The following is a 16,866-nucleotide window of genomic DNA, read 5'->3' on the forward strand; positions in this document are numbered from 1 at the left end:
AGGCTGCCAGTGTAGCAGAATGTGACAGGCCATTAAAGCCGTGTTAAATTACGACAAAATACAGTGGCGCTTGCTTTACACTAACTAAAGACTCGCTGGGGGTCACCTCTGCCAGGCACACACCATCAGGCTCACTCTCTCTTTCTCACACACACACACACACACACACACACACACACACACACACCCAGATTACAACCAAGACACATAAATAGACATATCAGTCATTTGGGATGTGTTTATTTGTAACAGTAATACATGGTGGAATACGTAAATCAAGAGAGAACAAAAAAATCATCTAAAAACCCACTGTAGAATGTCATATTCATAAAGATAAAAATAATGTGTCAATTTACATTAAGAAACTGTTAGCTGAGGTAAAGTTAAAATAGGTCTAGAAATGTTATGTACTCAAACAGCAACGTTTCCCTTTTTATTCAACTTCTTTGCTCATCTTCTAGGTGTCAAATTTTTAAGTTAATCAACATCGTAGTCCAAAAGAGTTCTCAAGTGACATGGGGACTCTGGCCATAAAATAGGGAGTCATTGGCATCACAGTTGATGTAGTTGTAGCAGAGGACGCTGCTGTCCACACACAGACGCTCGGACAGCAGCAGTTTGGCACCTGACCGACAGACAGACAGACAGATGGGCAGAGCATCGCTGTATCTTAAAGACTATTCGGGGGGAAGCAGTCTGGGCTACAGTGAGCGAGACGGTGTCTGCTGCCTGCAACATAGAGTTGGTTTGTGGTACAGAAACACAGGGCTGTGGTGCGTTCATGGGCTTTGGGTAACATAAAATGCAGAAGCTAACTTGTTTGGAAAGACAAATAGGGGAAAGGTGTGCAGCTGGAACCAGGATTAGTAAGCGAGGTTAAGACAAAGACCTACAACATCCATGCACAAGAACTAAACAATATCAGAGGGCGAATTAGGGCAACAAAACATAGTGGGAAAAACAGGAAAAAGAAAACATATGTTGGTATTGCTTGGGTTAACGTCAAGAGTTTGCATAACTGAAGCCTTCCTATTTTATGGCACAGAAGTCCGGTGGACAAAATGGTTGTTATCATTATTTACAAAATGAGTTTGGCAAACCAACGATCAGATGCCTTAAAGCCATGTTGACTCTATAACTCCTATAGAGCTGACCCCAGCGGCTTGATTGACTTATAAAATAAAAATTCCATTTTTCAATTTCTTCTTTTTTTCTTGTTTTTTTTAAATCGGTATTGTACAAAAGCTATAGAGAATGAACAGTTCGATCACAGAATCTGTTTGACTCGCAACGCTTCCCTCTCAGGGTCCATTCCTCAGTATGTCTGGTCCTCTGGCCTCTGTGTGAGTCTGTCTACGAGAAGAGACATTTGGCAAATTACTGTGTGTATGCATGTTGGAGAGGCTGCGAGATGACTGTGTGTGTGTGTGTGTGTGTGTGTGTGTGTTTGCGTGGTGAGCATATGAAGGCTGACTGCTGTGTGCACAGTGTGTGTGTGTGTGTAGTTGGAGTGTGAGTAGCTCCCAGAGAGTCTGTTTCTGCATAGTGATCCAGCAGACACTCACGAAGAATGGGGAAAAACGCCCGAACCAACCAACCAATCAGAAGCAGTGATCCCAGCAACGGGCCACCCCTGATAGGCCCGTTAAGAGTCTAGCTCCTCCCGCGGGATCTCCCCGTCTACAGATGCAGATTCTGTCAGTTAAAACGAAAGATGATCATTCTAATCCCGATGCGCGTGCGTGTGTGTGGGTGTGTGTCGGAGACAGGGAGGCACTGCTTGATTCAGTCCCTCCTTGGCAGCACAGTTTCTGGCCACACACAGGAGGCAGAGGGAGGAGTGTGAGAGCGAAGACAGAGGAGGAGGAGGAGGACGAGGAGGGAGGGAAGGAAGGAGGGGAGGAGCAGGTTATGTCTGTAAGGCTGGGTGTGAGTCGCCACAGGGAGAAAAGAGGAGAGGAGAAGACAGCGCAGCAGAGGGAGAGTCCAGTCTCAGTGATTGATATCCCTCCTGCCTGGAGTGAATGGCAGAGAGGGCTCTCTCCTCTCAGGAGGAGAGCAGACTGCAGACAGGAGGAGGAGGAGGAGGAGCACAGGCGGAGGAGGAGGAGGAGGAGGACTGAGGGAGCGTGAAGGCTCCTCCTGGGAGGTTGTTAGCCGGAAGAGGTGAAGAAGAAGGGCTTGGCCAGGCAGGGAGATGTGTCAGACACACACACACACAAACACACACACACACACACACACACACACACACACACACACACACACACACACACACACACACACACACACTCAGGTGAGGGTTCTCCTCCTGTTCTCTCAGTGCTGGTCAGGTCTGTCTTCCTGTGTGTCTCTTTATTTCTTCCCTTTGTTGATCTGGGCGTAGAGAGGGTCCTTCCCCTTCTGTGCATGAGAGAGAAAAACATCAGCAACTTCAAACAGCTTTTAATTTCCTTTGTTGAAACCTGGTTGGATTTGTAACGTCTGGCCTCAGCAGTTCATCTGAGCATTGCATAATCAAAAGGGAGGAACCGAGTTTCTGATTCTGATTCATTCTCTCAACCGACTGAACTGCAGGTATCACCGACCTGCAAGCCCTGACAAGTAAGAGCCTGATCTGCACACGTTTGGTAGTTCCTGTACCTGGCATGACCACCAGGTGGCAGTAGCACACTGCTCTGGGGGAGACGTCCAATCATTTTCTCCTCTCAGCCCATTTAGAGCTCTCAGTGAAAAATTCACCTCTCACTCTCCAAACCTTTTTATGTGTGTGTGTGTGTGTGTGTGTGTGTGTGTGTGTGTGTGTGTGTGTGCGTGCGTGTCTGAGTTATTGTTTCTGAGTGTGTCATGGTGCACGCGCATGCATATTCTCTGCCCCTTCAGGCTCCCCCCAGGACCAGTATGAATCAGAGGTATAAACTAGCGCCTTGAAAGACCAGTTATGAGTCATCATGTCTGTATTCCTCTCCAACTGAGCTGGAAGACAACAGTGGATGATGGAACACCCTGCAGTCAGAGCACCAAGCCTGCTGCAGTCACTCACAATGGGCCCGTTATTATCGTACACATAATTACAGCCAGCCACTCAATCTGCCATGCAGACAACTTGATTGGAGACTACTGACTGGCCTATTATATTCTGGAAGACTACTCTCACTTGCTGCATAGAAGTGTACTTTTGGGGTCTACCAGTAGCTCCCACATGAGGACATGGTACCTAATGTTCATAGAATGTGAGCTGACTGGAGAGAGAGATATTTCTGCTGCCCTTCAGTTAAACTATACGACATTTAGAGGCAACATGATGGCACAAACTAAGACGCATCTACGTGACAATGTTGAACCTGAGTTGTATGACTCCACTTACTTATTGTAGAGAATTTATAATAACTCTTCCTGAGTGAAAAGTGAATATAATGGCGAGTTGCAGCCCTATTAAAGGTGATGTTCATCACGTCTATAGTTGTCCACTGGTCGGTTGTGGCCAAAATGGTGAAAGCAATTTTGTGTTGAAATTTGCACAAATAAAGCAAGATTTGATTCACGTTGTATCTGAATGCAGCTCTCTCATGGGACAGAGAGGTATCAGAAAAAAGAAGACAGACTTTCAAAAAAGCAGCTCCACGCTCAAAAGCACATCAAAACCTGACCTGTTGCATAATCTGCATGGGCTTTCATCTGGACAGAAAAGGGTTGGAGGGATGCTTCAACTGAGGCTCCGGTCTCTGGGATACAGAGCTGTAACTGTAGGGCTGGCCAAGGCCAGACAGTCAGCAGAAAGTAGCTGCCAGCAGCCCTGAGAGAGGTGACAAAGAGGCTGAGACAAGCAGTGACAGCAAGCACACACTGCTCAGCCCCTGCACCAGAGCCACAGCCCAGCAGTGTCACCCCGCATCATCTAACCAGCGCTGCCAACCGGGGCCGCTTCAGCTCCGCAAACCCGGGGCCGAGAGAGAGAGGGGAGGGTCTGGGTGGAGGTATGAGCGATGTGCTGGCGTAGCACCAGCCTGATGGCCAAAATATTTGGCCTGGCTGGTACACGTGTTGACATGTATGTGTGTGCGTGCGTCCGTGCGTGTGAGTGGTGGGCCCTGGGCAGGGGGAGCAATGTGAGATTGCTCAGTGAACCGTGGAAGTAGGCCATTTCACGGCTGAGACTCGGGAGCGTTCGCTGGACATGATGAGATCACCCCAGAAAAAAAACACTTACACTCCCACTAGCCTGAACACATGTCTGTCGGAGCCACACAGTGGGAGTGGGAGGACAGGACAGGCGGTCATGGCCAGCAGCAAATACACACAAACACACACACATATTTTTGGCTCCAATATGAGCACAGGTGGTGACAGTATCGATCACAGGTGTGCTTGTCTGGGGAATAACTGGGCCTATTGCACAGGTGTGTGTGTGTGTGTGTGTGTGTGTGTGTGTGTGTGTGTGTGTGTGTGTGTGTGTGTGTGTGTTTGGGGAGATGTCTAAAGTCGATGTGATTGAGCAAGTAAACACCATATGGGAGCAGAGTCATTGGACCAGGACCAAAGCAGTCCACCTACTACAGAGGAAAAACTCTGCGCCTCTGGCCATGACACAGTCTGTCTGCAGCCAGATTCACCACTCAGTACTCCACAATCCGTCCTCCCACTTAAGGCCCGCATGCACCTGCTGCCCTGCAGCTTTCAGACAGTCTGAATATGAGGACAGCGGCCAACATGGGAGAGAGGCTGCTCAGCCCCCCCCCCGCCTCCTCTCCTGGAGTGGGGAATGACTAGAAGGCTTCTTGGGTTTTAATTAATGCCAATTATGTCGGGGCAGTCATTAATCTTGGCACCCCAGTATTAGCTGATGAAAACAAAACCATTACATTTTTCCCTGTGTGAGTGCCAGCAGCTATCATTAAGGAGCTACAGTCGGGAATCGTGTGGGTGAGGACACCGGGTAGGGAAGCAAAATGGCTCTCCCCTTTGGGGTGTGTGTGTGTATGTTTGTTTGTGTGTGTGTCCCTCTGTCCCCTTGAGTAGGCAAACTGCATGTGGACATGTCTCTAAAAGACTTTTCCAGCCGATCCAAGTTGTGTCAAAGTTTTCCTGCAGGATGATGTGCAAAAAGTGTGAAAACACACACATCATCAGTTCCCTAAGTTTTGATAGTTGCTGCCTGTCTTTATCAGTTTGATCAACTTACAATAATGCACATATTATGAGTTATATTACATCATGTAACATACATAATGCATAAAAATGACAGCACACATCATTTTTATATTAAGCTAAACAGCCATGATCAGCATATTGCACACAACACTGGCAAATCCCAGAAGACGTCCTGTTCACTGAAGTGCACAGTTTCTGATTGGCTGTCACACACTATTGGCTTTCCTAGTGAGATGTTTGCTATTTAGGGAACTGGGCGTGATTTAGGTACACGTCACAAAGACACGACACAATGAGGGCACAGAGCGCAAGGCCAAAGTGATCATGCGTGATGAACTCGTCACACATTGTTTCAAAAACTCACACACTCATAAAAAATACTTACAAAACTCCAACAACAAAATTTACCAATATACAAAATGAAACACAAATTCTCATACAAGCACAGTCACACACATGACAAACCACTCAGTGTCAAACACATGCCTTCCTTTGAGCATGCGTGACAGCAGGTGAAGGAAAAATGGGGAAAAACTGTAGAAATGAGACCAAAGACACAACAGAAGAAGGAAAAGATGAAAAAAAGATGCAGCACACTGAGATATTGATGCAAGTGGGAGGTACAAGGGCAGGGAGGTGAAGGAGGGGGAGTTGGGGGGAGGAGAAGCATCGATACCTACCCTGCCCTGCTGCTATCTAGCTCCCAGCCTCTGGACTGGCCTGGTCTGGGCTGGGCTCTGCTGTCTCACTGGGGCAGGGCGACCCAGAACCACAAGCCTAAAGAGGGGAAGAAGGGGAGGAAGGAAGAGAAAAGTGTGGAGAGAAAAGATGATGGAGGAGTATAAGAGAAGGAAAGTAGAAAAAGAATAATAAATCTGAAAGAAGGACTGTGGGATCCATAAGAGTAGACGTAAACAGGAAGCAAAAGAGAAAAGGTGTCAGTACTCTAAAGGAGAAATAAGGACACTTGGAGTGAGAAACCACAGCCCACACAGCCCTCTCTTTGCAAATACACACACACACACATGCGAGCGCTCATTTACCGTTGTCTATTATGAAAGCCTCTGTGGAGTTCAGTCTATTGATCTGCTGCTTTTTCCCTAAAACACTTCCGCTTTTTACACCTCGCCCCGCAGAGAGCGGGTGGCTGTGTTCCAACCTTTGCTCCGTCTTTCCTGCCTTTTCTTTCCTTCTTTCTTTGTAACCTTTTCGCCGCACTCATTCACTCAGTGCTGCCACCAATGCACATTTCTCTGGGTTGTGTAAAGCTTCTGTATGTTATTCAGGCCTGGTGACATTTTCAGCAGTGTGAAAGTCCTCTATTTTTTTCAATAAAATGGATTGGAGGCATAAAACTAATGTTTCACGCCTGGAAAGTGGAGGCCAAAAGAGAAGAAAGAGGCAAGCATGAAAGGAACACAAAAAAAGAAAAATGGCAGGGAAAGTACCAGAAAAGTCTTGTTTCATGGAAGGTCACTCATTCTACAAGGACTTTGGTCAAAGGCAAAAGGAGTTTCTCCGCCCTTCCTCAAATCTCTCTTTATCTTCTCATCTTTCCTTAATTTCTCTCACTTTCTCCCTCTTGGACTGAGGTGCTGCTGGTAAAATAAATATTAATTGCCCTTGGAAGAAGAATCGGGGCATTATTCCTCCTCTATCTCACCAGAGATGAGTCTGTCCATATAGAAGTAGTGATGTATGGACGCTACCTGGCTGGTATTAATAACAGCTTAATGATGTCTCTGACAATTCCACCAGCTAATTTAACGCTGTGTTGACCATGCACACACACACGCGCACACACTCAAACACACACACACACACACTGAACCACATACTTATGCAGGCACGCTCATGTTCACATAGAAACACACACACTTCATGTGCGCATTCACACATGCACTGATGCACAAACACAAGCACACACTCGCACACTCAGGGACACAACAGCATCGGCCCCCTAATCAGCCAGAGTGATTACCTGGCCCGCCAACACTGCTACAAAGGCTATTTATCAGCAGATCTCAACACGCTGCGCAGGTTATAGCAGCATAAGGAGTGAGTTATTAAAGGCACACACACTTGACTTATTCCACAAACCTCTTCTACCATCCTCACACACACACTTACAGCATCTTCCTCTCCACTGCGACTAGGGCTGCCCTCCGCTTCCCCAAATGAGTCGTCTGTGGGGGGGTCCGTGGCGTCGGTGGGTGGGTCACTGACATGGGACGCTGAGGACTTGGAGGGAGAGCTCTGCCTGGGAGCCGGGGTGGGTGCTGCAGGGGAGGACAGGCTGAGTCAATCGTAGCTACAGACAGAAACAGCTGCAGGAGAAGCAGGTTACTTTGAGTACAGACAAACCTGAATAGACAGAGTTCTTACGTGAGTTGGTGGATGGTGTTGTGGAGGTGACTGGTGTCAGATTCATTTGAGAAATGTCAAAGTCGTCACAGTCGTCCGTGTCCTGGGCGGTGCCCACACGGCTGAAGTAAGAGCTGAATGCCTCTGAGGTTCCTGTTAAACTGGGCTGATCACCCTTTTTCGACGGCATGGCCGGAGGCTTCGCCAGCTGGAAATCCTGAAGGAGGAGGCAAACTTTGGTCAGGTATGACAACATTAAAACAGGGCACAGTGAAAAATGTAACCCATTCTTTAATAGGTTTTATTTAAAACCTGGGTTGTAGTGCTTCCTGTCTTGAACTTGTCTTGATCTTATAGCTTTTTGCACTCAGGCTTGTCCCAGCATTACAGTGTTCGGTCTCAATCGTAATGGGTTTGACTGTCGGTGGAACAAACTCCAGAGGCTCATACTAAATCTAGGTTGGTCTCAACCAAATTCCAGTTGTACCTAGGCCATGCTCTTTGTGATTAGACAAAACAGTAAGAATGTCAAGTTAAGGTGCTGACGATGTCCACAATGTCCTCAATTCATGACGAGTTCCTGTCTCTCTCCCTTCATTCCCTGTCATCTCTCTATTGTTGGCTATCTAATAAATAAATAAATCGATAAACAACAGATATGATAACATGAAAAGCTAAACACTGTTCCTGGTTTCTTTGGTTGATGTTAAATAATTTGCAATTTTGCTACTAATTTCTTCTTTTGCCTCATGACCACACTTTCTAAAAAAGACAAGGTGGAGAATAGTTCAGAGTTCTCAGTAGATATCATAATTGTGGTTTCATCAGAATTCTTTATTTATTATCTCCCCACCTTGAACATCTCCTTGCCCATCTTCCTCGCCCTCTCCCCGTGCTGCGGACTCGACGACGCTGAAGGGGAGGGAGCTGACGCGCTGGCTCCAGCAGCTGAATGGCTTTCGCCGGCTGGAGTCACAGTCGTGACGGGGGTGAGAGTCTGGAACATGGCAGCAGGCAGAGTGCCCACGGGTTGGGCAGGGAGGTAGGCTGTGGGGGGAAAAGCACCGGCTGCCATGGCTGCCCACTGCTGCTGGGTGGCAGGGAAGATGTTGGCCTGGCCCCAGATGAGAGGCTGGCCGCCGGGCAGCACCTGGGCTACCGGCCCTAGAGGAGACTGGACCCCGAAGGCCAGCGGTGTCTGGGCAGCAAACGCCTGCTGGGACCAGTGGCCGGGGGGTACTGCTCCCATCGTCACATAACCTGGTGGTGAGCGACAAGAGAGGAAACTGTTTGAGGTAAAATATACAGGAAATGTAGATATTTAGTAAAATCTTAATGATAAAGGTAAAAAAAGAAGACAGAAGAGGAAGTGATTAAATACCCACAGTGCATATGCGCACTACTGCTTTTCTTCTACACACACACACACACACACACACACACACACACACACACACACACACACACACACACACACACACACAGATAATAACCCATGCATCACCAAAGAGTGCTGCCCTACTTCTGCCTGCAGCTAATGTGGTGTCTCTTAATGGTCATGGTGAACTATCATAATTACCTCCAGAATGAGGCAGAGTCATTATGAAAACGAAGAGCTCAACACACACTCATTAAAATCACTCAAACTCATCAGTGGAAGCTCATTCTATTACACACTTGCTAGCCTCCTGTTTCCGGTTGTTACCTACAGCAGAGAAAGTTGACATCTAACCTCGGACGCCCTGCTACACTGACATATGAGAGAGAGACGAGGAGTGGGGACGAACAGAGTTGAGGAGGGGAGTAAAGGAGGAGAGCCAGAAAAACTACGAAGAATACACCAACGTCTAATTCACAGAAGCCCTGTGCATAGCAAGGGGTAGCATATTTTATTACTTTGCCGCCGCAGTTGCCTCAGCCACAGGTAAATCAGCAGCATCTGGGGCAGCAAGCTAATAATGCATTTCATATTCAACACACAACCAATACCACCTTTTCTCCTCCTCCTCCCCTCATCTACATTTCAATTCTATTCCGTCCCTCTCTATTTATCTCAACCTCCCCCTTTGTCTCTCTCCTCTGCCCTCTGCCTCCAAGTCTTCTGACTCTCCAGCTCCCCTTCATCTCCTTTCTCGACTCCCTCTCCCCCGCTGCGTTTGTTTTCCCTCCGCTTGTAGCAGTGGTGTATTTAAGCAGAAAATGAAGGTCCTACCTGAGGGCACAGACGCAGGATTGAAGGGAGCAAACAGTTCCGTGGGAGGCTGCAGGCCCTGCGAGGGGTCCAGGGTGTTGGCTGGAGAGGCGGGGGTCTGCACAGGTTGTGATTGGAGGTCGGATTGAGGAAAAACAAGAGAAAAACATCATTGGAAATACAGCTAGGAATGTATAAGACGTAAATCACAAGCTGTGTCTGTCTGACAGCTACTCACCGATGGAGAGGTGATGTCAGGAGGTGTGGACATGTCTCCAAAAATCTCTAATTGGTTGATATTCTGAGAGTAAGAGAAAGTATACACTACCAGTCAGGTACAATAACAATACTGTTATGCTATCTACATTATCTGGGTCAGTTTACATTCCAGTGCAACATGCATCACACACTGCATGCAACACCACACTAGCTTGGTATGTTTGTGGTACCTACCTGAACACTGTGGCAGCAACACAGAAGACGTAACAGAGGGGTGAGGAGAGATGGGATAATGAGATGAAATGATTTATTATGATGACATACCTACCAAGAGTTATCACAATCTTTATCGTTATCTGCTGTTTTCCACCAGCTGGTCTAAAAGCAGACTACCCCTCTAACCCCCCTCCCCCACAGCACCATTACAGTTCCTTCTTCTGGACAAGTCATTAACGCTCTGTTGTAGAGGATGTGTGGTGCGCCTCAGAGCCTCAGAGGGAATAGTTATCAAACACAGCAGCCTTTCTATTTGATCTGAATTTGTTCTGTATCGTTCTGTTTCCTTTCACAGTCTCCCAATGATCCCTCTCTTTAGTATCTCCACAGTAATAATATCTTTAGGCCGGTGGCAAGTGAAGGAAACTATTTTTAGTCGTAAAGGAATTTAAGCCTTGAATACATGGTCAGAGATTAGCATAAATCATGGATGCGGATAATTTCTTTTGAGATAATGAGTGTTCTTAGAATATCTTCCCTCTCATTCTCTCTCGTAGGTCACACATGGACCATAAAGTTCTTTTTACATCTATCAGAAAATGGATCTGTGTGCATGGTGTTTTACAGTTACGGGTCTGGATGGGTATGTTTTTTTACAAAGAGAGGAGGCTGTAATATGGACTATTGTTGCTGCAGAGTCTAGTGCAGCAGATAAAGATCAACTCAACGCGACGATAAGCTAGATATCCAAGATATACGCAAAATGGTGCATCCACAAGGACTGATAACAGGATGTCCATGGGATTAAATTCACAAAACATATTTTAAGAAACACCCTTCTTAAACTAAATTACAATATATTCCTATAGTTGTTACTGAGTGTTGTGAGTACTCTGAGTCAATACCACAGAGCATTTGCTAATGTTCTTCAAACAGAAACCACCGGCACAGGAAACATGCCACTGGAGCGAGTGTTCAAACAGTACAGGAAGTTAGACGTTTATAGACTTTCTATCCACTTTTAGTTAAGTCACTCGACTCAATATTCTTCACATGTGTGGTAGCGGGGCGGTGGGGTCAGGCTGCTGTGATTATCAGAGTGTTATGAATGCTTTATTAATGTGCTCTGAGCAGCTTGACTCTGCAGGAGTGTCTGCAGGCGAGATGACCGCCGCTGTCTGCTAACCCCCCTGACCCCCACCAGTTCACTGACAGACACTCTGAACTTTACGTCCACTCCACCCTTAAAGGACCTCTGCTCTGAGCCACTGGAGTGTTTTTCTCTTGACTATACCGCTCACCCGCCACCTCTTTCACACACGTATACATGCAGGTGCGAATGCACGGGTGCACCCGTACATATGGTACTCACCTCTACCTCTGCCTCTACCTGATTACTATGTAACAGCAAGGTGGCATGTTTTATTCATAAATGACAGGGGTCAAGAGTGACAAAAGTGGTGCGGGACAGAGGAGGACGGGAGATCATCTGAGGATACGCCTGAAGGAGCAGTTCATGGGGGCTAATATGTAACCTTTAGGACAGTATGTTCCCTTCTCACAGATACTGAAAACCCTCAGAGCTTTTGTCTGAACCCCAACAACACGAGCACTGTGGGTATAGCGCCTTACCTGAGTCACCATTTCCAGGTCTAAGTCTATCAGATCTGCCACTGCCTGCTGCTGCTGCTGCTGCTGTTCAGTTTGCTCTTGTTGGAGAGGCTGATCATGATAATGATGTTGATGATGATGGTGGTGGTGGTGGGGGGTGTTTTGATGTCCGTTCTGCAATCACAACCCCAGTGTTAGATGGCAAGTGGGATGAAAATGTGCTCACACACAAACATATTAGTTGTTTTTCAAACACTCAGAGAGAGGGTGAGACAGAAGGGAGTGGGCTGAAATGAGGCTTATTTAGGAGGGGAATATGACGGTCTGCAGGTGTTATAGTCAAACACACTCATACACACACTCACACACACACACACACACACACACACACACACACACACACACACACACACACACACAGCAAGGTTCTTCTACAGACTTAGAGCCCAAGTGACGATTTAAAAAGGTTTAAAGATCATCCCTACCTTTAGTCTAAACTACAGCACGGAGCTGAGGTTTAAACCCTCTTTGTGTTTCTGTAAAGCCAGCTCCCCTGAGTCAGGCAGACACAGTAAGAGGAGCTGGATTAACTAACATGCTGTATGTGAGAGCGAAGGCAGGGAGTATGTTACATTATAGGAAAAAAACTGCTATCTTGCTCTGCATCATCACTAGCTGAATTACAATATAAAAATTACAGGATAAAGCCGGTGTTATTATGTTGTAATGAACTGTATTTGCATGTATTTTGCACCCACCCTTGAAAAATATGACTGTACAAACATTCTCCAATATTTTTTTTCAGCTGTAGCAGAATGATGATGGATTCTGCCAGACCTTTCGCCAGCACTGGCGCTGAGATGTGACGTGCAGATTGGTCTGGCAAAGCAAGAGTAGTTGGTGCACTTCAATATTGCTGAGTGTATGCTTTTCTTTGGATGAAAGCATGAAGTATGGCCATCATTAGCTGATGCCGAAGAACAATAACAGCTTGCCCAATACTAATCAGTTCTGGGAATACATTTTTCTACTGGACGTTTTTTTCCCCTTCTGAGAGTCTCATACTGGTTCATTTCAATCAGACTGATAAAATGCACCTGATGTGGACATTTTAACATTTAAATGTACCTGACAGTTGGATTGAAACATACAGTATCTACTGTTATCTTGCCTAAAAGCTACAGTCTGCTGTTGACTTTCCTTCTTCACTCTCTCCACGTCTCCATCCCTCTCACTCTTGCCCTGCCAATTATCCCTCTGTGCCCATTAGACACTCTCGCCATCTCCTTGCCCAGCCCTTTATCTTTATCAGTACAGCCGCCACCTATCAATTAGCCATCTCCAGGGAAACAGTAATTACCTGTGCACATGTGTTCAGCATACAATTATCGCAGCCCCTTTAATTAACGCCACCTTGCTGATCCCCTACCGTCTGACTGATCACGCGCCGAAAACATTGCTGTCACATGCAAACACAAACACACACACACACACACACACACACGGACTCACAAGTCTGAACAAAACACAACCTGACATTTTCCTCTACGTAATCTTCTCTGTCACACACAGAGACCACAACCAACACTATCACACACTTGCACACTATTTTAATGCAACCTTTATTTAAAGCAGGAAGCTAGGCCAATGAAGACACAGATTTTAATTTACAGTAATGACCCACTTTAATGGGACATATATATCATATCATACTAATCCAGTGTTTGAGCAGAGGTGATGTGTTTGGCTGGTTGGTGGTACTATGCTGACCTCTACATGGTACTGAGGGCTTCTGTTGATTCAACACACTCTTTCAGTTGTTACAGGGTCAAGGGCTGTGGTAGATTGAAATGTGTGTGTGTGTATGTGTGTTTTATTGATTTGTCATCGTTTAAGACAATGACAGAGTAAACAACAGAAGAGATTGCTTTCGACAGGAGGTCGCATTTCTGCCGGTGGTATCATTTCATCTCAGGTACGGTGTGTACACACACACACACACACACACACACACACAGCAATGATCTCATCTGACGCTACTGTCCACTGTCAATCCTTCAGCTGAGGAGACAGTGAAATAAACAGTACATCCACTCTAAATAACACTGGTCAGATAAAGGCTGCTGCCTCTGGTCACTCCCCGATCAGCAACGTCACAACAGGTACTACTGCTGCCTTCACGCCATGCTGGCTGTATAGGAAGAATGAGTGATAGTTACCCCCATGCAAGCCCTGCAGTCACTCCATATAAACAATGATGTTGTCTAAATTTGTGTAGCAAATCTTAATAAGTTAAAGTATAACTTAAGCTAATTCATTGTGTCAGCTATATAGCTCCTTTGTAATTAGCTGAATTGATACTAACAATGGAGTTAAATTTTCATTGTATTTCCAGCAACAGTAGCTTTGCAGCCATTTTAGCACTTTGACACTTCTGCAGTTCTCTCCACTAAATGTAAGATATTGTAGCTATCTGAAATCCCCCATTTCTCCTTGAGGCTGCTCATATTAACACTATGATGTGAACGCAGCAATTTGACTTCTGATGGAAAAGACCTGCTGTGACATCACTGACTGAGGTGCAACACGCTTGAAAGATTCAACAAATAGAGAGAGCAGCACAGCAGCAGTTTGTGAGCCTGGATTTATTTTAAAACCAATTTAAATTATCTTCAATACAATAACACAACAATACATGCGGTTAGACACAAAAAAAAATCTTAAATTTCTATGATCCATTTATATTTCTATGATCCTGGGTTACATTTACTCCCTCTGACTGACTGGGAAGCAGAAAAGACTTGAATTCGCTTATTTAAACCAGAGTGGACGACTAGTCCAATTGGTTGCACAACAAGAGAGAAATATTGGATTTGTTCACGTTCAGACACCAGCCAACACAAAGGCAATCCAAATAGCAGCATGTGTTGTGGGCTGGGTGAGGAGAGAACAGAAATACTATGGTGCCTGTAAGCTTCTTACCAAAGCTGGGGATAATATGCAGCCAGAAAACTGCGAGACTGATTCCAAGCCTACCAAAATTCATAGAGCGGGATTGTGACTGCCAGTAGTGACGTGGTAGAGCCCAGTTTTTGTGGTTTAAGGATAAAAGACCCACTGCTGGGGAATACACACCGAGCTGGTGGGCTCTGGATGGACTGAGGGAATACTGATCTGCAGAACAGCAACATGGGATGAAGTGTTCATACACAAATGCACACACATGCACAAATACAACCTGACCACCTCACATCCACACGCACAGACACACTCAGGACAGCAGCCTGGTTATTGTGAGCGTGAAGATTTTAGCAGATTAAATCAGGCGGGAATATAACTAGCATCTTTATAGGCAGATAAAAGAGCAGCTGAGTTATAGTGCAGCCTGACAGTGGTCAAGGTCATCTTTCATTATAACCACTGGCAGTGTGAGTCAATAACAGAAGGTTAAAGACATACCACATGCACACGGGTACCGTAAACACACACACAAACAGTGGTATAGATTTACACTGCAAACACTCTTACTTATATGCATGAACAGGGTGAAAAACTGTTTAACATCCTGATGTATAGATTCAAAAATATGAGGCAATGCACATTTAAAGTCAGACATATAATTTATATCCATTAAAGGAAAGATATGACAGTGTGTTCAGCGCAATCTGGGATAAGGTCATGCAGGTTTTGTATTGGATTCACCACTGGCAAACCACAGCCAGGCATGCTTTATCAAGCAAACTGACATGACACACACATTCACACACAGTATCCCAGATAACCATAAGGAGCAGGCACCACGGAGCACGGAGCCACCACAGCTACAGCACAAGCAGAAGAGTAGCACAGCACACTGCACAAGAGCACTGGGTCCCAGCAAACCTCTCAGGGAAAAATCACAGAGACACTGGATCACTGTGTGGGGAGAGATGTTAACAGGAAGTAGAAAATTAGAGCTTCACGAGGCTCTAAAAAGGAGAGGCCACCGAGGGAATAAGGCTTTACACTCGAGTAATGGTGGGACAGCTGAGAGGTTTGTCTGAGAGGGGGAGGCAGGCTGAGGGGGGCGGTGGGACACAGGCAAACACACGGTCACTCACTGGGTGTCGCTTTGGGACGTCATAGACCCCTTCCTTCTGCTGACTGGTGGGAACCTACACAATCGGCCAATAAAGTCAGAGAACAGCCAAGAGAGCCTGTTACCTCTGGTTTAATCAAACAATGACACAGTCTTCACACATCACTGTTACAGCACTGCGACACACTGGATGCCAACACAACAAAAACCCTGAAACCTGGCTCCTCAGGAATCAAATCAATCACTAGTAGAGTGTGGGTGTATGTGTGTGAGAGTGAGCCGGGATAATCAGAATTAAAATCTGTGGAGTGAGAACTCATCTACTTGGCTAATCAGTAGACTATCGGCCTGCTGTGATGGCCTCTCTCTCTCGCTTTCTCCCTAATAAAGAATGGATAAGGCTGCTTATCACACCCACAGACACAGATGTAATAACTCAGATTGTCACACACATGGAGACATGTAATATCTCTATGTCACACAGGCAGATAGATTTGACAGTGGGTGCAATGAGAAGACACAATGAGCAGTGATAGCAAAATTCTGATATGTTTGAATCCTATGGTTTTGTTTCTCCTGCAGTGACAGTGACGATGTTTAAAATAAACTTTTGTTCTTCCCTAGCTGGATGTGCCCTAATCAGACTGTGTGGTAAATGAAAAATAGCACTGATGAAGAATGTGGATATCTATCTAGCACAGCCTGTCCCGTTCTTTCTCCTCCTCTTAATTCCGTCTTACTTTTTTCACATGTATATTTCCAGAAGCTGCCATCTTTATTCATACATTAGTTCCTCTGTGGCTGGAGGCTGGCTGAGGCTCACGTTTCTTACGCCTTATGTGTGTGTGTGGGTTTGTTTGTACGTGTATGTGCGCACGCTTTTCTGTTTGTGTATGTTTGCGCGTGCGCCAGCACTCCGTCTATTTTCAATCCATTTTATTTAAAGATCAAACGAGAGGCTGGTGATTAATCTTTCTTTCCCCCGCTTTCTTTCATCTCCTCTGGAAAAAGAGGGAGGGGAGGAGAGAAAAAGAGG

General features: G+C 45.9%; 1 protein-coding gene across 1 annotated transcript in view; it reads right to left on the reverse strand.

Annotated features, from left to right (window-relative positions):
* Nucleotides 1–5,847: 5,847 nt before the first annotated feature.
* dab1a (DAB adaptor protein 1a) overlaps nt 5,848–16,866 on the reverse strand; it is a 39,562-nt gene continuing 28,543 nt past the window's right edge. The window contains exons 8-14 of the mRNA XM_070909184.1: nt 15,853–15,906; nt 9,945–10,007; nt 9,728–9,824; nt 8,369–8,775; nt 7,537–7,732; nt 7,276–7,430; nt 5,848–5,928 (exon numbers count right to left, since the gene is read on the reverse strand). Of these exons, the coding sequence (XP_070765285.1) occupies nt 5,848–5,928; nt 7,276–7,430; nt 7,537–7,732; nt 8,369–8,775; nt 9,728–9,824; nt 9,945–10,007; nt 15,853–15,906 (1,053 nt within the window). The remainder of the gene's footprint in view (nt 5,929–7,275; nt 7,431–7,536; nt 7,733–8,368; nt 8,776–9,727; nt 9,825–9,944; nt 10,008–15,852; nt 15,907–16,866) is intronic.

Source organism: Enoplosus armatus, chromosome 7, assembly GCF_043641665.1.
Source record: "Enoplosus armatus isolate fEnoArm2 chromosome 7, fEnoArm2.hap1, whole genome shotgun sequence".
In the NCBI taxonomy this organism is placed as follows: Eukaryota; Metazoa; Chordata; class Actinopteri; order Centrarchiformes; family Enoplosidae; genus Enoplosus; species Enoplosus armatus.